Consider the following 26,537-nt stretch of genomic DNA (forward strand, 5'->3'; position numbering starts at 1 on the left):
AAAGTTTCCTTGATCTCCATCACACCTAAATCTTCCCTCCCTGCCCAGCAGGGCCCACACACCAGGTTTGGCATTGCCAGGGCCTCTCCAGGAGCTCCTCTCCAACCATGATCTGGGACAAAACCCTGCCTGGAAGGTCAGCAGCGGTCAGGGCAGTGGTGGCTCCTCCCTGCTTCTCTTTGGGCCAGACCAGGATGCACCTAAATGCTGGAAGATAGGTTTGGGGGCCATGAATTTGATGGTGAATGACCAGAGCAAGGCTCTGATTCCTTGTCCTACTCCTGTTGTCACACAAACCAACCCAGACATGAAATTTGAGATCCTGCTTGAGAGTGGTGGTGTTTTTCAGAGCCCTTGACTGGTTTCTCCTCCCTTTTGCAATCTGCCAGACAAAGGCTTCCCTGATCTCCATCACACCTAAAGCTTCCCTCCCTCCCCACACACCAGGTTTGGCATGGCCAGCGGCTCTCCAGGAGCATCTTTCCAACCATGACCTGGGACAAAACACTGCCTGGAAGGTCAGCAGTGGTCAGGGCAGTGGTGGCTCCTCCCTGCTGCTCTTTGGGCCAGACCAGGATGCAGAAATTGGACTCACAGGCAGCAGGGAGACAAGCAGGCAGCTCACTGGGGCTTTCATGGGGAAGCTGCTGCTTATCTGTGACATTGTTTATGGGGTTGGCTGGAGGGCTGACAGGCCTGAGGAATTCCACCCGATATCCCAATGCCATCATCCTCCAGGGAAAATGCTGGAGTGGCTGTGAACACGCTGTCCTCCTCCCCAGGCCAAGCAGCTCTTGGATCCCTCCTAGCAGGGCAGTGAACTCCCTGAGCACTCCAAGGCACACCAAGGAGGTGTTAACCCTCTAGGGACCCGGGTATGCCTACAAATACCCAGTGGAGGTGGCTGATAGAGAACAGAGGAGAAGGTCAGGAAGGAGCAGTCAGAATCTGAGTCCCACCACTGGGAGAAGTCCTTGCTGAAATCCAGACCCTTCTCCCACAGCTTGGCAGCTGCTCCAGGGAGGTTGTCCATCATGGGGGCCTAGGAAGGAGCTGGAAAGGAGATGCAAGCTGGGGATTGAGCAGAAAGGGACAGCTCATGGTTCTTATAATTTACTTTGTGAGAGTCAGGAAAAAAAAGAAGGAAGAGAGTGAGGGTGAATTTAGGTTGGATACAATGAAAGGTTTTTGAGCATGAGAGTGGGCAGGCCCTGGCACAGGGTGCCCAGAGAAGCTGTGGCTGCCCCTGGATCCCTGGAAGTGCCCAAGACCAGCTTGGACAGGGCTTGGAGTACCCTGGGATAGTGGGAGGTGTGGAATGAAATGGGCTTTATGATCCCTCCCAACCCAAACCATGCCATGATTCTCTGGCTTCCTTTGGCCAGGAGGACCCGCAGTGAGCAGCTGTGGTACATCCTATGCCAGGGCTTTTCCTCTACCAGCTGCAGTTCTGACCTGCTGCTCTGATATCTCCCAAGGCAGATCTCAATCCCCTTCTGAACCTTTGAGGCACATCTAGGAGAAGCTGAGGTGATGGCACACCTGTCCCCACCACAGTTCTAATCCTACAAATGGATTTCTGGAGCTTCCTAGCTCAGAAACAGTGGTTCACACATTGTTAATTTTTTTTTTTTTAATTTTCCACGAGCTTGGGCAATCAATTTTTACCTCCTGCTTGCAGGGACATCCACAGCTGAGCAACCTGCTGTGAGATGAGCCATGTCCTCTTCTTAGCTGTTCACCTGCCACCTCCTGTGGGAGGTTTCACCTCTCCTCTTCTGTGATGGCACCTGTAAGGCCCAGCTCTCCAAAAGCTATTTATTTGCAAGCCCATTCCTGATACAAAGCCCACACCAAGCAACAGCAACACCTTCATCAGTGTTGAGCAGTCCTGCTGGTCCTTGCATTTCTAAGTTGGGGCAGCACTGGGACATGACTTTGTCCCTTTGTTCTTCCCACCTCTCCCATGTCTGCAGCATTCCTGCTCCATGGACTATTCAGGACATGCTGCAAAGCAGGGACCTTTTACAGCAAAGATGCCCTTGCCAGCTAAGCCTGCTCATGAATTCTGGCTGTACACTCAGAGCCAGGGCCAGAATTTAGATTGGACTGGCTCCATTTGCATTGGTGCATTGGTCTTATTTTTTTTTTTCCTTGTTTTGCTTTATTTTTTTGAGCTCTGAACACTGGGACCAGCAGCTCTGAACAATCCAAGTGATATCACCTTCCAGTGAGTCATGGGGAGGGCAGGGTGGAGAAGGGCAGGCGAGGAGAGATCATGAGATTGTGTCAGCTCAAACAACCTAAAAAAATGGGAAATGTGTTTGGATACATGGAGGGCAGATTGCGTCCACTGCCACCCACCACAGAGTGTCACAGTTTTGGGAATTATGCCCACTATGGTTCCAGAGATTTTTACCTGCCTGATTTTCCCCAAATGTGAGCATTAACAAGTAACGATTAAAAAAATTTAACAAGTAACACATTAACAAGTAACAATGAAAAGAAATTTAAAATGTTATGAGCACATACCTTATTGGCTCAACTTCTACATCACCAAAAACTGAAGTTCAATCTTCAGATCATGCTTAGTCTGTAACTTCAGTCACTTTGCAAGCTGCAAGCAGGCTTTTCCTGAGCTCACCTGCAGCCTTCTTAATTTCTGAATGGTCCTGAAGACAATTATTTAGGGTCACAACAGGAATTATTTAGGGTTACAACAGGACATACTGCCCTTGCCCTGAGCCAGCTCTGTCAGATTCAGATCTTGCAAGATGTGGGATGATCTTTTTATAAAACGATGGAAGGAATAAATTCCCCAATTGGACTGTTAAGACCTCAGCATTATTTTTTATTATAAATCCTGATGGTTGTCCCTAAGGTGGATGTCACCAACCCCTCCTCCTTCACCCATTGAGGTGTTGAGCTGGATGCCCAGAGGGCTCATTTTGAGTGCTCAGCAAAAGCTCCTCTTTAAACAAGACCAGGTTTCCTATTGGATTGTGACACAGATCCTATAGAAATCATGTTTCCGATTCTTTGATGTTGCCCTGTACTGGCCTTGATGCTTTTGGAGCCAGATCACCAAAAATTGCTCTTACACCAAGATAACAGAATGAAGTGCTGGTGCTTCACTCTGTGTTGCTATTATTCATATTTTACTCATATTTTTGGACCTTGGACACATCCCTCTGTGTTTCCTGAGCTCTTCATGTGTCCATCACTCAGTACTGACTTTCACTTATTTATATAGAAAATGTCACAAAGCCCAGCCCAAACTCCCTCAAAGTGTTGTTGCATATTTGAGTACATTAAAGCAAGAGCTGATTTCTTAGATTTTTTTACTCATTCCTTAAAAAAAACTCTCAAATCCTCATATGTTCAGCCTCCCAGTGCCCATCAGAAGATTCTGATGCTCCAGCATGTGCAGAGGAGTTGTTCTGGGGATTCCCTGCCCAGTTCTGTTCATCCCGGGGTGAGGAAATGAGGGAACTGTGGCTGCACTCAGGACACGTCCCTTCGAGGGGCATGCTAATTTGCATGGTAATGAGGATGCTAATGAGCCCCTTGTCTTCATATGTACACAAGGTTCTCGCTGGGTGAAAACCAGCCAGAGTTGAAATTCAGAGAATTTATAGCTTCTTTTCCTTTTCAACTTGTGTTTTCTATCTGGATGCAAAAGACAAAGCATGTAGTACAGAAACTGCATTGTGCCCTGAAGTGCTAAACACCAGATAGAAATTATTATTTTAGCAACCATCAGGCTGTTTAGGCAAGCACCAATCTCTTAAGTAGCCTGGCTCAAGCAGTAATTACCAGCTGAATTTAAAAAGAGACCCTTCTTTTATTTGCTTTGTTACCATAGTTTTTTGTTTTCTTTTCCTCTCTCTTGAGGCTAAAAACAAAATGCTCCACAGAGCTGCAGCTCCTCTGAGAACTCAGAGCACACAAACAGGGTTCAAGCAACACTGTGGGGAGTTCCTGGTCATTAGCCTTTCTCTGTGGGGAAACTGAGGCAGGAAACCTCTCCCTGACAGGGGAATAAGCAGGGTTGCATGTTCAGTGAAGTGCTTCATCTTCCCAGGCACATCCATGGTTCCTGTAGGTCCAGAGGGGTGGGATGGGGGCACAGTGAAAAAGGGAGAAAGTACAGCCATGGTGGGGTGAAGACTGGAGATGTTGTGTGGAAGGCAAAGGGGGATGGTCCCAGCAGCGCTGGGGTGGTTCAGAGCTCCTGGCTGTCACTCAGGGTGGAGTTAAAATCAAAACTGGTGAACCCAGCAGCCCAGAGCCAACATGGAAATCTCAGCACTGTCCCCAGGAGAATAAACTCCTTTTGTCTGGAACAACAAAGGTGGGGTCACTGCCCACAGAACTGAACTGTGTTAAGGGAGCTGACAGGGAAGGTGGAGAGAGATAATTTATGGGGGCATGGAGTGACAGATGAGGGGGAATGGCTTCAGACTGGCAGAGCAGGGTTAGATGGGAATATTGGGAAGGAATTGTTCCCTGTGAGGGTGCTGAGCCCGGGCCCAGGGTGCCCAGAGCAGCTGTGGCTGCCCCTGGATCCCTGGCACTGTCCAAGGCCAGGTTGGACAGGGCTTGGAGCAACCTGGGATAGTGGAAGGTGTCCCTGCTCATAGCAGGGGATTTGGGATGAGATGATTTTTCAGGTCCATTCCAACCCAACCCATTCCATGATGGTTGCTCCATTCAAAGCCCCCACCAGCAGCTGCTCATTCAGCTGCCAATGCCTTCATTTCCAGGAAGGCCCTGAGTCTTCCCAGCACAGAGATGTCAGTCCTGCTCACTGTCCTCATTCCATGCCCCCTTCAGCACACACTGACAGCCAGCCTGAGCTCCTGCCTGCCTTGGGTGGGCCTTCAGAAGACATTTAATCTGCTTTGCCTTCCCAAAATGCTGGGATGTGTCTGTGCTCTCCCACATAGCCGTGGTGGAGCTGCCCACGTACCTAATGTTGAGTCTGGCTGAAAAGTCTCCACTTTTTAGGGATGGCTGTACAAAAGCTTTGCTGGAACCAGTTCTCTGAGCTTCCTGGAGGATGGTTTTCCTCCAGCAAACAGCCTGGGGAGAATTTATGTAGTGTCAGTCATGAATTTCTGGCTCCTGGCACCTGTTTTACTGTTTTGACACCAGGCTTAGGAGCGCCGGGGAAAATAATAATGATATCTGGAGTTAATGTTATTTACTAAAATACAAATTAACGCTCAGTCACATGGTGGCATGATTTGTCATCTGGAGCTAAAATTAAAAGAAATTAAGGCTGAGTCAGAAAGTTATTTCAGATCCAAGTGGGGAATGCTGTTCTGAGGCCATGTGGGAGCAACACTGACATCTTCTGGCTCAAAAAAAAATTTATCTCCAGCTTTTTCACCGAGAAAAACACCGGGAAAATCTGCAAAAACCTGAGGAGGGATGGGGTGGACAAAAGTGTTTTAAAGTATCGAGGACAAGCTCTGGGGCAGTGGATATTATCTGAGCCCCCCTTAGCATCAGCACAGAATCTGAACAGAGGGTGTGTGACACTGATGACCCAAAATACACAAGAGGAGGAGGTGAAAGGGTGTTGCTCTCATCTTAGTGCAGGTGACAGGGCTGTGGCCGTACTTTTATGCTGAAGTCCATAAGTCTGGAGGCAGTAAATTACCTGAAAGTCACATTCTACTAGGCCAGGTTGCTCCAAACCCCATCTAACCCCATCTAACCTGGCCTTAGTTCCAAGGGTGAGGAGATACAGTTTCTCTGGAAAACATGTTCCAGGGTCTCACCACCACCACACCATCAGCCTTTTCTACACATCTCCCCTCTTCCATACTGGATTAACCACCAGCTTTGTCACTGACACTACATTAAAAGCTCCCTGGGCTGTTTGCTGGAGGAAAACCATCCCCCAGGAAGCTCAGAGAACTGGTTTCTGTGACCGTGTTCACAGGGGTCTTAAGACAAGGGAAGAGATGAGGATCTGACTCCTTTCAGAAGGTTTGATTTATTATTTTATGATATATATTATATTAAAAATATACTAAAAGAATAGAAGAAAGGATTTCATCAGAAGGCCAGCTAAGAATAGAATAGGAAAGAATGATAACAAAGGCTTGTGGCTCTGACTCTCTGTCTGAGCCAGCTGGACTGTGACAAACATCCCACATGGGCCAATCACAGATGCACCTGTTGCATTCCACAGCAGCAGATAACCATTGTTTACATTTTGTTCCTGAGGCCTCTCAGCTTCTCAGGAGGAAAAATCCTAAGGAAAGGATTTTTTATAAAAGATATCTGTGACAGGTTCCAGCCAAAGCCTGGCTATAACTTCCCAAGAAAACTCCTTGTCAACTTCCTTGTCAAGCCATGACACTTTATCACCTTACTCCATTGTATTCTTCTCTCTAACCATGTTCCTTTCAATCTTTCCCAAGGCTCTTTCTTCTGGAGGAGAACCATCCTCCAGGAAGCTCAGAGAACTGGTTCCAGCAAAACCTGGCTATAACTTCCCAAGAAAACTCACCTCCTTGTCGACCCATGACACCTTATCGCGTTACTCCGCCGCATCCTTCCACTCTCTCTAACCATGTTCCTTTCAATCTCTCCCAAGGCTCTTTCTTCCCGTCCCTGAAGCCCTCGGAAATCGTCTTCAAGATCATCTTCTGGCTGGGATACTTCAACAGCTGCGTGAACCCCATCATCTACCCGTGCTCCAGCAAGGAGTTCAAGCGCGCGTTCATCCGGCTGCTCAAGTGCCAGTGCCGCCGGCGGCGCCGGCCCATCTGGAGGGTCTACGACCACCACTGGAGAGGGGCCTCCATCAACAGCTCAGTGCAGGACTCAGAGACTGACCTACGGCCCAGGATTAACACCCTGAACAGCTCCTTCATATTTAACTCCTCCTTCCAGGAGAGGGGCAGTAAGAGGCGAACGCTCAGCTTCAAGGGCTGGAAGATGCTGACGCCTTTCCAGAAGCCGGCGTCCACCCAGCTGAAGGAGAAGATGAACAGCCTTTCCAACAAAATCCGGGGGGGATCCAGCAAAGGGGGGGCCACAGCCACCTACAAGACAGAGGTGGAGTCTGTCTCGATTGGGATCCCTCATGATTTCACAGAAACCATCGACTACCAAACCCATGACTTAACAGACTGCTGTGGGCTGAGAGAAACAGATATTTGAGGCCTCTGGGGCAGCCGTCGATGGTTTCTTTAGAGGTATCCAGAATAAACATGGAGGGATACCACCTGTGGGTCTGTCAGGCAGGCTGGAAGCAGCGATCAGGTATTAAATGCAGTTGCCCAAAGGTTGTCCAAGTGTCCCCCATGTGGAGCTCAGCCCCTTCTGTGGGGTTGTGGGTTCCTCAAATTAGAGCCAATGGCATATCCCATTCTAACAAGCCGCAGCAGGAGGAGAAGGTGTGGATATGACCTTGGGGCAAGAGCTGTCTCCTCTGGTGGATGGCTGTCTTTGGCTTTGGAAGAAGCTGTGCAATTAAGGGAAACCAGGATGTCTCCTTTGCCTTAAAAACACCACAGTGAAACCTAATGGAAAGGTTGAATCCCAAAAGTTGCCAACCCTGCCTTAGTACATGTGGTCATGTCTCCATCCAGAGGCAGCAGCCAGGAAGGGCCCTGCCAAGCAGGAGCTGGCAGCTGATCCTTTATGTGGGTGGGTTGGGATCCTGGAGGTCCTGAACGGGACATCCAGATGAGGCCTTGGCTTTGGAGGGAGAGCAGGCTGGGGTATTCGCAAGCAAGGTGGAGGGATCCCAGCTCTCAGTCATCATCTCTGCAGTGGCCACAGCTTTGGCCCTCCCACATCACCTGGTTTTAGGCCAGAGGAGTATTCCAGATGAGTGCACTGTTGCCAGGGGGTGTGCAGGTCTCTCTCCTCTAATTCCATCCTGTGAAGCATTTTGCATTTCACACTTGCAACCCACCTTGCTTTAGTGAACATCCATCTGTGACACACAGAGAAACCAGCTCCTTTTGGTGTCAGTCACCCCAAAACCTTCCGGTCCCCTTCTTTGCTCTCGTTGTTTTTCTCAAAAAAAGCAGGATAAAAAAATGCATCCCAGAGGCTTCGCTCAGGACAACAGGAAACAGCCTCAAGTTGTGCCAGGGAAGATTGAGGCTGAATATTAGGAAGAATTTCTTCACTCAAAGGGTGGCCAGGCACTGGACCAGGCTTCCCAGGGCAGTGGTGGAGTCACCATCCCTGGAAGCGTTCAAAAGACGTGTGAATGTGGCCCTGGAGGAGGTGGTTTAATGGTGAATGGGTGGTGCTTGGTTGATGGTTGGACTCCAAGAGGTCTTTTCCAACCATAATGATTCTGTGATTCTGTGATGAGTGTCCTCAGCCAGCCTGTGCTGTGGCTCAGGAAAGGTGGGATGGCTGAGTTGGGAAGTTTGCATTTCCACTGCCCACAGAGCCCAAGCTGAAGTGGAGCTGAGGTGCAGCTGGAGCTCACTCAAGTAGAGAGATGATCTCCCCACTCAGGGTCACGCTCATGATCCTTCTCCCAAGGGACTTCCCACATGCTTCATGCATCCAGCTTCTGGTGGCTGCCAACAATGGCCTTGGTTTTGCCAAAAGTAATGACAATTAAAGTGGGTTTTCCCTGCTCGCAGTCCCAGAGTGTGAGCACCCCTCAGGAAGGCATCCTCCAGGAGACTGCAGGGAATGAAGCCATGGCAAGCCCACCTTGACCAGGCAGCTCAGGAAATGGTCACCCAAACTCTGCTTGGCCGTGGATTGCAGGCACTGGTTACAAAATTCAGAGTGGTTTAATCAAATTCCAGATAACGAGCCCCAAGGAGCCACCATCAGGTTAAGCCGTGAGCAGGAGACACGCAGGTGGTGGAGACAGAGGAGGGATCTGAGGGGAAGTGCCTCAAGCCAGGGAACTAAACAGGAATGGGAAGTTCTGAGAGGTGGAAACAGACACTGAATGTGTCCTGGGTGGAAACTGCTCCACACCAGCACTGCCCCTCAAACCCTTTCATGGAAGTGCCTGCAGCACATCCAGTTCATTCCACTAAGGGTGGGAAGATTAAAGGCTGCCAGGCACAGCAAGGAGAATGTCACCTTTCTTTCTGATGTTCTGATTTGCATTAAAGGAAAACAGAACAGGAGGCAAGTCGGATTTTTTTTTATTTTTTAACTTTTTTGTGCAGTGCATATTGGGACAAGATATCTGGAGTTGGCCCTGTCTCAACACCCTTTACTTGCTGCAGGACAAACTGGACCAATTATTGCACAAATACCAGCAGATTTTGTCCAGATATTTTCCTCCCAGCAGCAAATCCCAGCACTTACACTGAACTCAGACTCACAACCACCTGCATGTTCCCCAGCTCTGCAAAACCAGCCTGAGGTTGACAGCTCTGTGGGGAAATAAAATGGGAAGAAATGGGAGCTTCTGTGGGGAAATAATTTTTCCCCTGTTTATTTGGCTCTGGAGGGAATTGAGACCTTACAGTGATGATGGGGTGGCACAAAAAGTCATTTTCTAGTGTGAGGACTGCAGCTGCCACTGGTTTCCTAGGTGTTTTGGGGATCCTGATGGGAAGCACTGAGGATGTGGCAGAGAAGGGAGCAGGGAGAGGATACCCTTGACCAGACAGACAGACAGACAGACAGACAGACAGACAGACAGACACACTTCGCTGTGTTTATATAAATGTGTCATTTCCAAAATACCAGGCATTCTCCTACAAATGGGCAAACATCCCTCTATAAATGAATATTTAGCAAATGCTGGCAAGCAGTGCATTCCCATAGATGAGCTGGTATTACTGCTTACACTTCTCCCTGATCTTTTCAATATATTTTTCTTTTTTTTTTCTTTTCCCCAGTATTGAAATATTTATATTTACATCCTCCAGCTCCTTGAAAGCTTTTTGAGAAGGAAAAAAGGATTAGTCTGGAGTTTTGCTGCCTGTCCATCCCAAGTCTTTACAGACCTACAAGGGAGAAAATAAAGTCAATTTAAGCACACACATGACACACACACATATGAATGCCCAAATTCTGGCTCAGTTACTCACTGTAATTGATCTGGCCCCAAGAGATGCCCTGGAAGGAGCTGCAGGAAAGCCTTGAGCTCTGCTGTGCTGCATTCAGGCAAAATTCTTGGTTTTCACCCTGCTTTCATTTGGCATCTTGCATCAGAAGCTGTGCCAGGAGTGGACTCTGAGGCTGCTCATGCAGAGCTTCCTTTAGAGGAGACAGGGCTGTCTTTGCTGGCAGGGAGGAAGGAAAATCTTGCATGAAATATGACCTGAGTGTCTGGAATTGAGCATTTCTCCTCGAATCCCCTGATTTCCAAGCTCTCCAAAGTTTGGAAAGAGGGGCTCAAACTTTCAGGAGTTAAATTCAGTCCAATCCCACAGATTTCCCTGGATCCACAAGGGTGTGACTGGCTGAGGGAATGGCCCTGTTCCAGCAGGTTTTCCAGGCAGCCCATTTCCCAAAGCACCTGCACCTCAGTTATCCATCAGATCCCACCTCATTGCACTGGCTCCGTGTCACAATTGCATTCCCAGACCTTGCTGCTCCACGGAACCAAGGGTTGGGGGTGGAAAATGAGATTTTGTGTCACTGGACTCTCCCAGGTCCATGAGGGAAGGAAGGTCCCTGTCAGCCTGAGCTGGGCTGCAGCTGGGTTGCATTACTATTGTTTACAGTGTGTATATAAGTGTACATTTTCTTTAGCAGAACGTTGGAATTTTTTATGTATAGATTTTTATTTTTCATCCCCAGATGTATTTATTAGCCGGAGTAATTCTGTTTTGTGTTTCAGGTTTCTGCCAGATTGATGTAAGCTCTATGAAACAGAATGCACATATTTTTGTTTGTTTGTACCAAATACATGCACAAACCTGTCTAAAACGTTGCTGTAAATTGTTGCTGTGTCTGATTTTTAAAACAAGGGTCATAGGGGATAAAGGAGGGAGGAAGAAAAGCCTGAAAATTATCCACTCTTGCTTATTTCTCTGACATTTTTTTTGCAATTTCACAGGGATAATCTTTCCCAGTTGGAAGAATTAATGATAAAAGCAAGTCAGGAGAGGACACTCTCAGTTTCTTGACACACAGGCATGAAGAGATTGCACCAGACACATCTAGAGAGCAGGTTTGGATTAGATATTAGGAAAAAATTCTTCCCAGCCTTTCTGGTGAGGCCCTGGCCCAGGGTGCCCAGAGAAGCTGTGGCTGCCCCTGGATCCCTGGAAGTGCCCAAGGCCAGGTTGGACAGGGCTTGGAGCACCCTGGGATAGTGGAAGGTGTCCCTGCCCATGGTAGGGGTGGAATGAGATGAGCTTTAAGGTCCTTTCCCACCCAAACAATTTTGGAATTCTTATCTATATGATGCATATCTGAGATTGGGAAGGGAAAGGAAAAAGGTAAAATCTAAAGGAGATCTAGCATGAAAACACTGGATCAATATTTGATAGCAACCAGAGGTGAAAATTATTTGGGGGAAGAAATGGAGACTGGAAGAGATTGAGAATTACCTTGAAAATATCTTTGCACCTCTGAATATGAGTAATTTAATTCCTGTTTGCTTTTGGGATCATTCAGTTCAAAAAGGGTAGAATGGACCAAACTACGGGGCAGTTTCCATCCAGGGAACATTTAAATCAAATGGCACTCTGATGACTGAGAATCATCCAGGTCTATAAAACCAGCAGTGCTGGGGAGAAGACAAGAAGTGAGTGAGTGTTCACTGCCTCTCCTGGTACAAGAACTAAGTGACATCAAACCCAATTATCAAAATGAACCCAGTGAGCCAGGTAATTCTTCTCATGGCTCATTTTTGAAAGGGGGAACTCATCACCACGAGATATTGCATCTGTCTGTAGGGGTTAGAGCAGCAATTATGTGCCTTGGTGACAGATAAACCCATCAAGGGCAGTTGGAAACATTTATATAATCTCTGAGCTGAGAAATCCCTGAGGCAGCAATTGCTGTCAGCTGGGAGGATATTTCAAGGGATATTTCACTGCTGGCTTTTTTTTTTTTTTCCCTCTATCCCTTCTGAATTTCAGAATTCAGAGAGGGGACTCAGAATGAGCCAGGCTCTGGGAAGGTCCTGCCCTGTCTGTGTACCTTCCCTCTGCACACTGGCAGCCCACCCATGCCAAAATTCTACCCTGCATTTCCCTGCCCAGAGGCAAAAATGAGGGGGGAAAATGAAAAACTCAAGTTTAGTCCCAAAAAATGGAAACCTTAAGTTTAGTCCCAAAAAAAAATGGAAAACCCAAAGTTTGATCCCCATCACATCATCAGGGTCAGAAGATTTTGCCATCCTTGTGTGCCAGTTCCTGCTGGGAAATTTCTTTTGTCACTCAGAAATTGAAAGCCACCCCCTCAATAAACAGACTTTTGCAATCTTTTGCAGGACAGGGATTGTAGCTGGGACTGGGAGATGCCCCAGAGGTTTCCCAAGAAACTTCAGCCATCCTGGGCAAAGGTTTGTGGTATTTTCTGGGACCCCCATCGGTGGAAGTAATGATGAATCTGACTCCATGTTCTTAGAAGGCTAATTTATTATTTTATGATACTATATTATATTAAAGAATACTATAATAAACCATACTAAAGACTACAGAAAGGATACTTACAGAAGGCTAAAAAGATAATAATGAAAACTGAATCTTTCCAGAGTCCTGACACAGCTTGGTACTGATTGGGCATTAAATAGAAACGATTCACATGAAACCAATCACACAATCACATGTTGGATAAACAATCTCCAAACACATTGCACATGAGCACAACGCAGGAGAAGCAAATGAGATAAGAATTGTTTTCCTTTTTCTTTGAGGCTTCTCAGCCTCCCAGGAGAAGACCCTGGGCAAAGGGATTTTTCAGAAAATGTGGTGGTGACAAAGGTTCCCTTTTTTTTTTCCACTTTCAGACCTCTGTGGGTCCCTCCCTGGGGACTCACAGCACACAGAGTGACACCAATGACAAGAAGGTTTTGGGGTTTTTTTGGTACCTTCTGCAGGATTCAGCTCATGGCTTAAAACCTCTCCATTCCAATGAGGCGTCTGTGAATGAGACATATTTAATTCTCATTAAAGAAAAAAAAATTAATTCTGGATTGAATATGGGCATTTCATTCCATTTGAGCCATTCTAGGTTATCCAAGACATCTGCACACGTCAGGAAATAGGACAGAAAACCTGATGTGCAAAAGTGGCTCAGCATCATGGCAGAAGGACCTGGCCTGGGACAAAGAGAAACTCAGAGTCTGATCCCTCCTTTCCTCTTGGGAAAAGGGGACACAGGATATTCACTGTGGTGAATGTCACTCATCCCCAAAAGTCAGATCAGGATGGACACCACCACCACAAGCCCCTGTGACATCCCAGGACACAGAGTCCTGCCAAGAGGCCAGGAGGGATAAATCAGAGACTGTAAATGACACTGAGGTCCCAGGAGGCCATTAAAAATAAAGGTTTACAGCAAAAATGTTCAGTTCTGTTCAGTTCAATAAACCAAACCTGCCCAGATTTAAAGATTTCCTGTGTGCAATGCTGGTGGGTCACAGATGTCCTGGGGTTTGAGAGAAGGGTGTAGGCATCAAAAATCGGTTTTATGCACTTTCTCAGAACATTATCTGGCATTTATTGTGCTCAGATGTCCAATTTAACTCTTTATAACACAGCCTCCAGCAGGACATTTCACAGAGTTTGGAAGTTGCTGGACTTTCTTCACTCCTCTCTTTTGCCTCCAAAAGGACTGAGGCAAGGAGGGACTCAGCCAGTCCAGCTCACCATGGCTAAAAATCTCACTAAAAGAAAGCATTTGGAATTTTCACAAAAAATCAAGGCCTGATCCAGCTCCTGTGCTGGAAATTTACTTTTCTTTCCTCTGCAGCTGCTGCTTTCAGGATGAAAAAAAAGAAAAATAATTTAAAATAATTAAAAATAATAAAAGAAGAAAAAATATCCCTCAGGGCTATAGATGATTGATAAATCTCACTGAAATGTGACCACATTTAAGTGGCAGCAGCACTGCCTGCTCAAGCCCTCTGCTCTCCCCTGGCAGATCCATGGTTGCTTTAAAACCTGGCAGAGCAAGGGGTGGATCAGGAATTTGAGTTCAGCTCTGGCAGGAGAGTGGTTTTTGGAAAGAGAAGGTCCCAAATCTCAGAAGGTTCCCATCCCTGCCCAGAGGCTTCAGCTGGAATTATTAGGAGAGGAACACCATGGTCCTTCTCCTTGTCAATGGAGACTTCCCATTCCCAAAGCTTGGAGCAGGTGTTTGAAATTCACAAAACTCATAGAAACACATGAAAAGACCCCCAAAAAGCCCCAAACCCAGCAGAGGAGGGTTTTCCAACACAAACAAAAAACCAAAATTCACTTAGGCCGAGGTATCCCAAAAGATCTTCTTCATTTGCAAGTTGGAAATTGGAATTTCTCCACACATCCTTGGGAGAAGGGAACCCCCTTGGGCAGCCCTGTTTTTCTCACAGCAAGCTGGTTTTATGGGTTTCAGAGGTTTGCTGCCCTGGCAGCACAGTTGTTAATATTTGAGTAAATTGCCATTGTTTTACGTGTGTTTATTACTGCAGATGATTCACTGGACAAATCCAATTTCACTTTGATTGCTGTGGGGCTCTCATTTCTCAGCTCTTTCAGAGCTTCCAGCTTAAATGCTGCTTCTAAAAGCTTCAGGGGGCAGGGGAGGGGGGTTGACAGGGTATAAATGTGGTTTTATATAGGTGTATATTCATATACTTGTATTAATAGATATGTCTGTTCAGATCTGCACATTAACACAGATAAATATGTGTAGAATTTATCCTTCCAACATTTTTTCTGTGTTCTCTTTGCCAAAGCACTCATGGGCCTGGGTCCCATGTGCTCATCAGACCACCCAAAATTCCATGTGTTCACTGCTGAATCACCACACAAGTGATGCAGAAATCAATAATGAATGTTCTGATATTCCACTGCTGAAACCACTTGCCCTGCTGGGATGTGGGGATGGGGATTCTCCAGCCCTGGAGTCCAGGCAAATATTTATCACAGTTTTGGGTTTTTTTATTTATCATTTATTTTCAGGTAAGATGGGGTTTGAGGCTTCTGAGGCTCCTGTGAGCTGCATAATTCCATGTTCTGTGCTGTTCCAAGTGTTTGCTCTCACCTTTTTTTTTTAAGAATATTAATAAGAGGGAGAGCAACTTTTAGATGTATATATGTAGTGATAGGATGAGGGGAAATGGCATTAATCTGAAAAAGGGCAGATTTAGATTGAATATTAGGAAGAAATTCTTCCCTGGGAGGGTGCTGAGCCCTGGTACAGGGTTTCCAGAGAAGCTGTGGCTGCCCCTGGATCCCTGGAAATATCGAAGGCCAGATTGGACAGGGCCTTATTCCTCACAACACACTCCCAAGGAATTAGAAACTGGAGGTTTTGTTTCAATTTTTTTGCCTTGGCCATCTATTTCTGGTTGCACAACAGGTATTTATCCCACCTCCAGCTTTTCAAACTGAGCAAAGATGAATAATTGTGCCAACAAATTGCCTGTGAAAAGGAATAAACACACCCCTGCTGATTAATGTACCAGGAGACATGATTTAACTTTGGTATTCAGTCTCCACGTTCTCCAATCAGCCTCTAAATTATCATTTTTGCTCTGGCACAGAGCTGTTCCTGAGAGTCTCACAGGCTCCAACTGATCTTGGGAAGCAGGATTCTGTCATTCAGCAGGCAAAGGAATAGAAAATTCACTTTTCTAGAAGGGAGATGGGAAAAAAAATTAAATTTAAAAAATAATTAAAGATTTTAAAGTAATAAAATTCAAATAAAAATTTAAAGCAAAATTGACACAGGGAATTATTAACAAACAGAGCAAATCTTCTCAAAAATGTGACTGCAGGGAGGTTGAAATGCAAAACTTGGGAGAAAAGAGAGAATTCTTTTGCAATGCATGATCTGCTTGAGGGAAAAGTAATGGGGTTAATGTAAAAATTTGTTCTCCTGCCCTGCTTATAAAGGAGGTCAGGCTCAATTATCAAAATGTGCTGTCTGCCCTTAAAAATAAAAGTTTTTCTGCCTGACTTGGCAAGTGCTGCTGAGCTTAAAGTATTGTCCAGAGATGGCACCTGTTTTGCAAAGGAGAAAACGATGTGCTGAGGCATCTGCCATGGCCCAAAGGAACCTGAAGGGAAAGGTAAGGACTCCTCTCCCTCTCCCTCTTCCTCTTTTCCCAAAAATTTATTTAATTTTTACTTTATTTTTAGCCTTTCGTTTAATTTTTACTTTATTTTTTATTTAATTTTTACTTTATTTAAATTTATTTAATTTTTACTTTATTTTTAGTAGTAGCCCTTTTCCCGTCATCAGAAGGGTCTTTGCATTACATTTTTTACCAAGGGCCCCCTCAGCTATTTTTGCTGCTGGATATTGGCCAGATCAGTTATTTTTTGACCCTTTTCATTTAGGTATTTATTTTGGAGGGATTTATTAGCGGAGAGGAGAACCTGACTGACAGCCTGAGAAGTTTCTCTCACTCCAACCTCTCTTTAAGAAATTGGATTTTGGCACTCAGGACATGCAAAGAAGGGGTCACCAATGGGCTTCAAATCACTGGATATTTCTAACTCCTTTTTCATCCCATATCTGCTTTCAGGATCCAAGCTCTCCTGTGGTAATAATTGTTTCCCATCTGCTGTCCATGGATGTGTGTAATTAATCCACAAATTATAAACCATCCTGTCCAGCCCCACCATCCCTTTTCCAATGAAGGAATCTTGTCCCAGAATCCCAGAGTTGTTTGTGTTGGGAGGGACCTTAAAAATCACTTAATTCCACCCCCTTGCCATGGGCAGGGACATTTTCCCTGTGCCAGGATGCTCCAAGCCCTGTCCAAGCTGGCCTGGAACACTTCCAAAGGTGCAGATCCCAGCCTACCTGAGCAGGAGGTTTTTCCAGACCTCTCCATTCCCTCCTTCCCTTGACCTTTTCCAGGTCTGTTCCCTCATTTTTAGGAGCACGTGGCCAAAGATAACCTGACTATTTCAGCAGCAGCTCCTCCAGGGTTGTCATTACGTCCACAACACCATCATGCACATGGAACAAGGGTATTTTTCTTTATTCACAATTCCTTTCCAAGCAATCCCTACCACTTTTTGACCACAGAGCTGAGGTTCCCATTCCAGCAGCCCTTCCCTGGGTGCTGATGCCTTCTCTTGAGTGCTCGACCACCTCAGCATTGAATTCACCACCTGCTGATCCAACAATGAGACATCTCTTACACAAATGTTCACAATTAGCATTAGCTTTGCCCTGAATAACAAAGGATCATCATCAAACTTCATTATTCACATTTTTTCCCAGGTCTTTTTGGAATACAGCAACAAATGTGGGATCTAATAAACTTTGTCCAGTGTCAGATATTACTTTAATCATACCTTTTTCTTCTTCTTCTCTGTTTATTCCACCTGTTATCAAATCTTTATTCCACCTTTTACCTTATCCTGTGACAGCTTAGAGGGAGGGGAACTTTTTCAGGATAAACTGCTGAACGTACAAACAAAAATAAACCTTTATAAAAGAAGTCAATACTGACTATATGGGAAAAAAAAGTGGAAGAGGAATGGGTAATAGAGAGGAAATAATATCACAGGAGAGGAATTTCAAAGACCATCAGGATTTGGATACTGTCTACAGTATATCTCACATTCCAACTTCTCTAAATCAAATATTTTTTCCATGGGTGCAATGCACAGTTTAATAGCAAAGTCCAATGAGACAGGCAAGTACAAGGTAAAAGAATTTGTTTGTTCATTTATTTTAAACAAGAAAATGGTGTTTGTGTCAATGTATTTCTGAAAATACCACTGGCAACAGAACAGAATGATAGACACGAACATACACAACTCAGAATTAGTTTATATATTTTAATAATTTAAGTAAATAGGGAAAAATATGGAAGTAAATAGGGAAATATTTAAGTAAATAGGAGAAAAATCCAAAATCCATTAATTAAATTAGGTTAGAAATATCTAACAGAGCTCAAAAATATTCCAAACCCTAGGCTTCTACAAGAGGTAATATCTAATGGAGGGATAAAGTATCAAAATAACTGAAAAGGAATTATGAAATGCCATTACATGAAATTGGAATTTCTTGGACAAGCACAGAACAAAAGGAGGAAAAGGCTCCCAGCTCTGGAGCTCATTCTGAGGCAGGTTGAAAGAGAATCTGGGTGAACCTCTTGCTTTGAGAGTCTCAGATCAAAAAAAACCAACCTGAATATCAGCATGAGTTGAAAAGAAAAGGGGACAAAAAAATGAAAGAGAAAGAAAAAAGACCTTAGTGTTTGCATAGGCCATAAATATTTAATCAATGAAAAGAAAAGTTAAAGCAGTATTATGCTTCCCCATCCAGGGCAGATATTTGGACTTCCATCCTTGTGGCATTCACATTTTCTGAAAAATGCCTTTGCCCAGGAATGTTCTCCTGGGAAGCTGAGAAGACTCAGAGAAAAGGAAAACAATTCTTGTCTCATTTGCTTCTCCTGTGTTGTGCTCACATGTGGAATGTGTTTGGAGATTGTTCACCCACAGGTGATTGTTCCATTGGATTCTGCTGTGTCAGGACTCTGGAAAGAGTCAGGAGTTTTCATTATTATCTGTTTAGCATTCTGTAAGTATCCTTTCTGTATTCTTTAGTGTAGTTTAGTATTCTTTAATACAGTACAGTATAATAAAGTAATAAATTAGCCTTCTGAGAACATGGAGTCAGATTCATCATTCCTTCCTTCATCTGGGGGGAACACAAATACGATATATGCTGGAGATCAGCAGCTCTCCAGGTGATTTCCCTGGGATGGGGACAGTTTGGATAAGGATGCCACTATGCTGGAAGGTGACCTGGACAAGGGGCTCCAGAGGCCACAGTAATGGCCAGGAGTTTGGAGGAAGCACTCAAGGAGATGCTGAGGGAGCTGGGATCATCCACTCCAGAGAAAAGAAGGTTTTAGGTGGATATCTGGCTGCACTGCTGCAGTGGGGGTGCAGAGACAGAGCCAGGCTCCCCTCAGAGCTGATGGAATCAACATCCACCAAGGGGAATTCCAAATAAACAAATAAAAAGTATTTCCTCTGTGTGCAGTGCAGCCCTGAGCCAGGGATCCAGAAGGGCTGTGCAGCTACACCTTGGAGACACCAGAAACTACCCAGAACAAGACCCTGGGCAACTCAATGCTGGCCCAGTGTGGGGCAAAGAGCTGAATTACATACCTCCAACATCATAAATTCCTCAGTGCTACAATTCTTTGGAAATAGATCCCATCTGTGTGAGGCCTCCAGCTTTAGGAGATGGGTTTTTCTGTAGGCCATCTCCTCCACCTTTAGGAGATGAGTTTTTCTGTAGGCCATCTCCTCCAGCTTCAAGAGATGGGTTTTTCTGTAGGCCATCTCCTCCACCTTTAAAAGGTTTTACTGTAGGCCATCTCCTCCACCTTTAGGAGATAAGTTTTTCTGTAGGCCATCTCCTCAGCTTTAGGAGATTAGTTTCTCTATAGGCCATCTCCTCAGCTTTAGGAGATGTGTTTTTCTGTAGGCCATCTCCTCCAGCTTCAGGAGATGGCTTTTTCTGTAGGCCACCTTTTGTCTTGGGTGAAATTCCTCTTAGCCTAGAGTGAGAAATGCCAACTCTTCTTCCATGAGGTGCAGAGAGCAGAGCTTTACATTTTCTCCTGGAGAGAAACAACCAGATTAGAGGCTCTGAGGAGCCTCAGAAGCAGCAGCTCCTATCAGGCCTCAGAGCAGCTGCTCATACACTCCTCAAACAGCCAGACTTGGCTGGGCACAGTTCTAAAGACACATCATTGAGAAACACTGGCTGCCATCCAGGATATTAAAAAGATAATAAATAAAGAAGTAAAAGTGCTCTTCTGCCCTGCTGGTTTTGATTTGTTGACAAGCAGGGGGAGAAGGCAGTCCCTGTTGTTTGATTTCAGATGGGCTCTGGAGGTCGGCACGCCCTGCACCCCGGCAGGGCTCATAAATCAGGGATGACCTAAGTTTTCACCACCCAAATTTGCTCTGGCTGGTCAGAGCTTTTTGTTACATCTTTCCCATCTTCAGAAGGGTCAGAAACTCAAAGGGCACCAAGGTCAAGTGGTGCATTTCCAAGGAAAACCCTCCCACCCTGAAATCCCAATATTTACGTTTGAGTCTCACCAAGGTGGGTGCCAGGAGAGAGGAGAGGAGTCCATGGAGCACAGCAGGAGTTAGTGTCACCACATGGATGACATCAAGTTCACATTTCCAGCCTCAGCAGGGTCTGGGAGCCATTTGAGGGCACAAAGAGCATTTACACAGGGAATGGAGAAAGTTAACCAAAATCGTGGCTGGATTTTTCTCGCTTTCTCCAGAAAAACAACAAAAACAACAAAAAAGTGTGTAAATATCATCAGCTAAGAAAAAAATGCTGATGACTGGAAGTGAAATTTGCCATTGAAAGTGGAAAATAAATGTGGTGCACTCAGAAGCATCTAGACTTACAGACTGAGTCACTTTTATGCTAATACCTCCTCGCCGCCTCCCCCAGTGAATATGAAAAATGGTTTTATTTATTGTAATTGATGTTTATGATAAAAGCACTTCCTCTATGTACATACACAGTTACTCAGAAAGAAAATTTATTTTTTCTCCCCTTTTTGTTTTTGTTTTCCATAAATTCTTCCTTGTTTTCTCTTTGGAAAGTGTGGTTTTCATGCAAAGCAAGCAGCAATATCTGCTCGGGTGTGTGAAGGCAGAGCTGGCTCACACGGGGACCACACTTCCATCTCCCCTGTCCCTGGGCATCTGTGGCACCAATTGACTCTCCCTGATGAGGTGCACAATTTCATTTTTCATGTCCTTCTCCTCCTCTTTATCCTCCTCCTTAATGACTCTGAACTAAGAAGAAAATTGTTCCAGGTTCTGGAGGGCTCTGATCTCAGAGAGTTGCAGTTCAACAGAGGCCCAAAATGCAGCACTGAGCTGCAGAAAGATCACCTCCAAAGGAAATAAATAAAAATCTGACAGTTGTTCTGATGTCTGGGAGGGCTGGTTGTGAGCATTCCCATATCAGAGCCCACTGATCCTGATCTCTCCCGATGTTTGGTGTCTCTCAGTTGTGGCTGGCTCAGATCTTTCTAATTAGGAGTTTTGAGCCTCACCAGCCACACATTTCCTTCTCTCTCCACCTCCTTCCAAAACCTAGGTGGTGCTCACAATACTCTCCATTCATGCAGGGATTGGGAAAATCTCCCACTCCCAAATTTCTTCCTCAGTATCCAATTTATCACTCATCTCCACAACAGAGCAACCATCCCTCCTCCACTCCCACACTAATGAGCTGGAAATCATTAAAATTTGCATGATTTGTGGTCTCCTTGCATCCAGAATTCCACAAACACCTCAGTTTTTATCCTGGCACTGAGGTGGAATGCAGCCATAGGATAAAGCAGAGCTAAGGATTGTAAAGATATCTTGTGTTTCCTGGCACTGAAGGACCTGCTGGAGAGCTCATGTGGCATGGACATCACAAAATCCCACCAGATTAAACCAGAGGTACCACAGAGGGGCCAGTTCCCTGCCAGGTACATCAGAGGGATTTCAACATTTTGATTGCATCCCACACAGAATCACAGAATATCTCCATTTGGAAGGGCTCCAGAATGATCATCGAGCCCAGCTCCCTGCCCAAACCCATCAGTGAAAAAAGCTGAATAATCACATGTGAAGGGACAAAATTGAGATCAGATTCACCAGAAACTGCCTATGTCAGGAAAAAAAAGAAAAAATCCAGCAAAGAATATCTTTGCCCTTCCATGAATGATTCAAACTATGCAGAGAAGCTGCCAAATGTTTCATATGGCTGATGCTACCAGGGGTTTTGACTGCCTGAAAAAGGGCCAGCGCTATGATCAAGCATCTAAAACTTGTGTTTGGTCAGAGCAGCAGCACTTGTGGCTCTCAAAAGCAAACAGCCTCTACCAGGCAGGCATGGGGCTCCAGAGGGGCTGACATGACCCACATCCCCCTGGCATTTGGAGATGACAGCCACTGGCAGGATGGATGTGAAATTAAAAAAGGAAAAACAATCTTTTTGACAGTGGGAGCATGGACTGTCATTCCATGGACCAGGAGGTGCTGCATTATTGAAGTAGTTAAAGGGAGCTTGTGAAAAAAGAGAGAAATGTTTTAAACAGACAGTGATAGAACAATAGGGATGGTTTAAAAGTAAAATAGGGGAGAATTAAATTCGATATTATGAGGGAATTGTTCCCTGTGAGGGTTGGCAGGCCCTGGCACAGGGTGCCCAGAGCAGCTGTGGCTGCCCCTGGATCCCTGGCAGTGCCCAAGGATGGGGCTTGGAGCATCCTGGGCTAGGGGCAAGTGTCCCTGCCCAAGGCAGGGGGTGGGACTTGATGGGCTTTAAGGTCCTTTCCAACCCAAGCCCTTCTGTGATTCTGTGAAAATTTCTCACTGAAATGTGGAGCAAGAACACTTGCCCAGCAAAGAATTGCATTTCTTCCTGGCGGTGTTTCCATCCAGCAACTCATGTGCCTGCCACTATCTTCATAGCCCCTGCCTCTTGGAGATATCTCTTCCAAAATCCTACACAAATTTGGAGGGAAACCACTAAATTACCTTGTCATTTGCTCTCTCTCTCTCTCTCTCTCCTTAGCCTCAGTGGAGCTCCAGCTTGTGTTCCCTGGGAGGACAGGGAGAGTGGATTGGCATATCCATTGTGATCCAAATCCTCCAGGAAAAGGAAACCTTTCCCAGCCCAGGATGAGTTGAGGTGGGCCCATGTTCCAGATTGCAGGGCAATGTGTGTGTTCTATTCCCATCTGTCAGAGGTGGGGCAGTTATTTGCTGTTCATTGGGCAGGTTTCTTTATCTCTTCCACAGCCAATCCTCCCTCCAGGAGATCTCTGCTGTTCATGGGCCATTAATTATTAATTATCTTCTGTTGATGGCCAGTGAGTGTCCCTGCATGGCTGATCAAATTCCATCATCCCATGGGGAGATGCTCCGCCCAGGGGAGGAGCCAAGCATTCCTGCCTGGATCCAATCTGAGCTTTGGGACACCCCAGCAGCCTTTGCCCACTGCATTGCCAGAGGAGCAGCTTTCTGCTGCCCTGCATTGCCAGAGGGAGCCCAGGCCCATCTGCAGCAGCCCTGGAGCTGCAGAGGAAAACTCCCCCCTTGTGCAGGATCCCTGCTGCAGCAGAGCCACAGCTGGCACTGCAGGAGGGCTGAGCCCCCATGGGATGGGGCTGGGACACTGCCCTGACACACAGGGGGCAGGGACTGCTCTCACTCTGGCAGGGTTGGTGTGCATTACTGCATTTTAATTTTACTTTTCTTTTCTTTCCTAATAAAGAACTGTTATTCTTTCTCCCATATCTTTGCCTGAGAGCCTCTTAATTTCAAAATTATAATAATTCAGAGGGAGGGGGTTTACATTTTCTATTTCAAGGAAGGCTCCTGCCTTCCTTAGCAGGCACCTGGCTTTCCAAACCAAAAACACTTCTTTAGTCAAGAAGAACATGTAGAATGTCCCAGCTGTCCCCAGAGCAGGGGTGAGCAGCACTGAGCCTCCTCAGCGAGGCTCCTTCTCTCCCACTCCTGCATTTCCCAGTGGAAATGTTTGTCCTGGAGCAGCAGGCGTGGCTGCAGTGACGTGACTGCATAGCAAGGAGATGACACCGAGCACGGCTGGGGCACGGGAGGAGCTGCAGGGCTGTGGGAAGGGATCCTGCTGCAGGCTCAGGGCAGGACTGGCCTGGGAATTCCAGGTCATGTGGGCACTGTGCAAAGTCTGCAGCAGGGGCAGCTCAAGAGAACCCTGGCAGTGATACATTTATATGGCTTTTTATATTCTATATTTTTATTTATATATTTATATTTCGTTTATATTTATATGTATATTTATAATTTATTCATCATTTATATTTATATATTCATATATTTATACAATTATATATTTATATGTTTATACCTAAATATATAAACTATATTTAGCTATTTATACATATATGGCCATACATTTAAATATATACATATAAACACTATTTTAGCTGTTTATATTTATATATGTGCGTTTGTGTGTGTATATCAAAAACTTATTTGAAAATTTTGTTCTACAGAAATTTGGCATCAAATTCTACATATAATCCTTAAAATGTGTCTATATTTTAGATCAAAATATATTTATAGATTTATAAATTATAAATTATGTCTATATTAATAAATATAAAAATAATTATTTTTATATTTTAATTATAAATTATTTTTATATTTATATATAGATATATATTTCTCTATATTTATATATTATATGTTAAAATAAAGAATCTGAGTGAGCATATACATTAGTAGTGTACTTATATATATGGTTTTTTATATTAATATATATTCTAATGAAATTTTACATCAAATTCTACATATAATACTTAAAATATGTCCATATTTTAGATCAAAATATATGTATATATTAAATATATAAAGAATATCAGTGTATATATCCATTAAGAGTGCATTTATATATATGCTTATATATATATATATATTCTAATGAAATTTTACATCAAATTCTACATGTAATACTTAAAATATGTCCATATTTTAGATCAAAATATATTTATATATTAAAAATATACAAAGAATATGAGGCTGCCAGAGCTGCTGGAGAGTTTGGACAGCACTGCCAGGGATGCCCAGGGTGGGATTGCTGGGGTGTCTGTGCAGGGCCAGAAGCTGGATCAATGATCCTTGTGTGTCCCAGCTCAGGATATTCCACAATTCCTGGCTTTTGCAGGAACCCTTTGTTCCTACCACACAGGAGCAAAGATTCAAACTTTGTCACCACAAAAATTCAACCCATTGGCCCAGGGAACAGGAGTGGGGCCAGGAACAAGCAAAGATTGCTGCCTGTATTTATGAGCACAAGCACATCCAGGGGTCACCAAGATGGTCTGAGAACATCCCCAGGTCAGGAAGGAAACACCCATTTGGATTTTGAAGCAGGAAGGAAGCATTCCTTGGGACTTTGAAGCACCCATTTGGATTTTGAAGCAGGAAGGAAGCATTCCTTGGGACTTTGAAGTGAGTTACCTGCAAGCAGGGACATCCAGGGTTTGCAGCTGTACTGAAAATGAGTGCAGGGAAGGGAAGGGAAGGTTTGATTTGCCGTCCCTGTGCTGGAGTTTCCTGGGGATTTAGAGCCCTCAGCTGGTGACTCGGAGCACAGCCCCGCTGTTATCCGTGTTCCCATCTCAGCTTGGGTGAGAGCCCTCTCTCCTGGCCAAGCCAGCATCTGCACCCATCCACATCACCCACAACAGCCCAAAATCCTCCCCTGAGCATCCCAAATCCCCTCCCAGTTCCTGGCATCTGCCAGCTCAGCCCTCACCACTTGCCCAGCCAAACATGACATGTTTAGGTCCACTGTTTTATATTTTTAAATCTCTCTCCTTATAAATCAGCTTCTCCGGCCCCTGCCTCTGCTGTTGTCTTTTCTCATGGCAGTGCTCAGTTGCCAAATGCCTGACAAATGGCCCTCAGGCAGCCACCCTGGCCATGAGAAAAGAGACACTGCTCCTCCTTCTCCAAGCATAATTCCCCCTTTTTTTCTTATTTTTCTGCTGTTCTCCCACTCGTGTCACTCATCTTACAGGCCCTCACAGCAAACCACCCACTGTGAACCCACCAGGATAACTGGGGCTGGGAAATCTCTCCCTGTGCTTCACTAAAAGGATTTTGGAGGGGGTTTTGCTTTGGATCAGGTTGTAGCTGCTATCAGATTTATCAGGTCGTAGCTGCTATCAGAGCCCTTTGTTTGGAGAAGTTCCACACCAGTTTCTCACCCCTTGTGGTTTGTCCAGTGGAAGGTTGTCGAGTCTTAACTTCTTTTTTGCCAGGGTTGGGATTAAATGTGTGAGATGGAATTTCTTGTTTGGACTCGGATGTTTGTTAGTTCTTTTATCTATGTCACAGTCTCACAAATCCTAAGTTCTACAGCACTTCAATAAACTAAAAATGGAGCCCTATCTCTCTCTCTCTACAAGGCCTTTTAAGGAAAAACTGTCCAATTAAGAAATGGCACCTAAATTATTTTTATTTTTAACTCAATAACCAACCACCCATGGCCTACAATGTGGACTTTTTAATCCAATTATACAAAACCACCCAAACCCATGGAGAAGAAGGTGGAGAAGAATGTGGAGAAGAAGCTAAAGACGAAGGACCAGCCTCCAGCCTAAACCTCCATCTTGTTTTGTATATATATTACTAGATTCTAAAACTTTAAACTCTGAGTTTCCCACCCTGTGATATCACACACTTCTATTCAAACTCCACACCCACAATCCCAGCTCTGTAATTCCATTTTGGAAGCTTCTCCACGGCCTCAGGTTAAATTCAGTGTTCTCTTGTGTACCTGGCAGGACAGAAATCTAAAATTCTCAGCATCCAGGGTTCCAACAGGAGATGCCTCTGCCCATG

At 45.1% G+C, this 26,537-nt stretch overlaps 1 protein-coding gene across 1 annotated transcript in view; it reads left to right on the plus strand.

Annotated features, from left to right (window-relative positions):
- The window catches only part of ADRA1D (adrenoceptor alpha 1D), a 46,788-nt gene extending 35,888 nt beyond the window's left edge, over positions 1–10,900 (plus strand). Inside the window, exon 2 of the mRNA XM_005494986.4 lies at positions 6,614–10,900. Within this exon, the coding sequence (XP_005495043.1) occupies positions 6,614–7,182 (569 nt within the window). The 3' untranslated portion in view covers positions 7,183–10,900. The remainder of the gene's footprint in view (positions 1–6,613) is intronic.
- Positions 10,901–26,537: the final 15,637 nt, after the last annotated feature.

Source organism: Zonotrichia albicollis, chromosome 5 (genome assembly GCF_047830755.1).
Source record: "Zonotrichia albicollis isolate bZonAlb1 chromosome 5, bZonAlb1.hap1, whole genome shotgun sequence".
NCBI classification, from domain to species: Eukaryota; Metazoa; Chordata; class Aves; order Passeriformes; family Passerellidae; genus Zonotrichia; species Zonotrichia albicollis.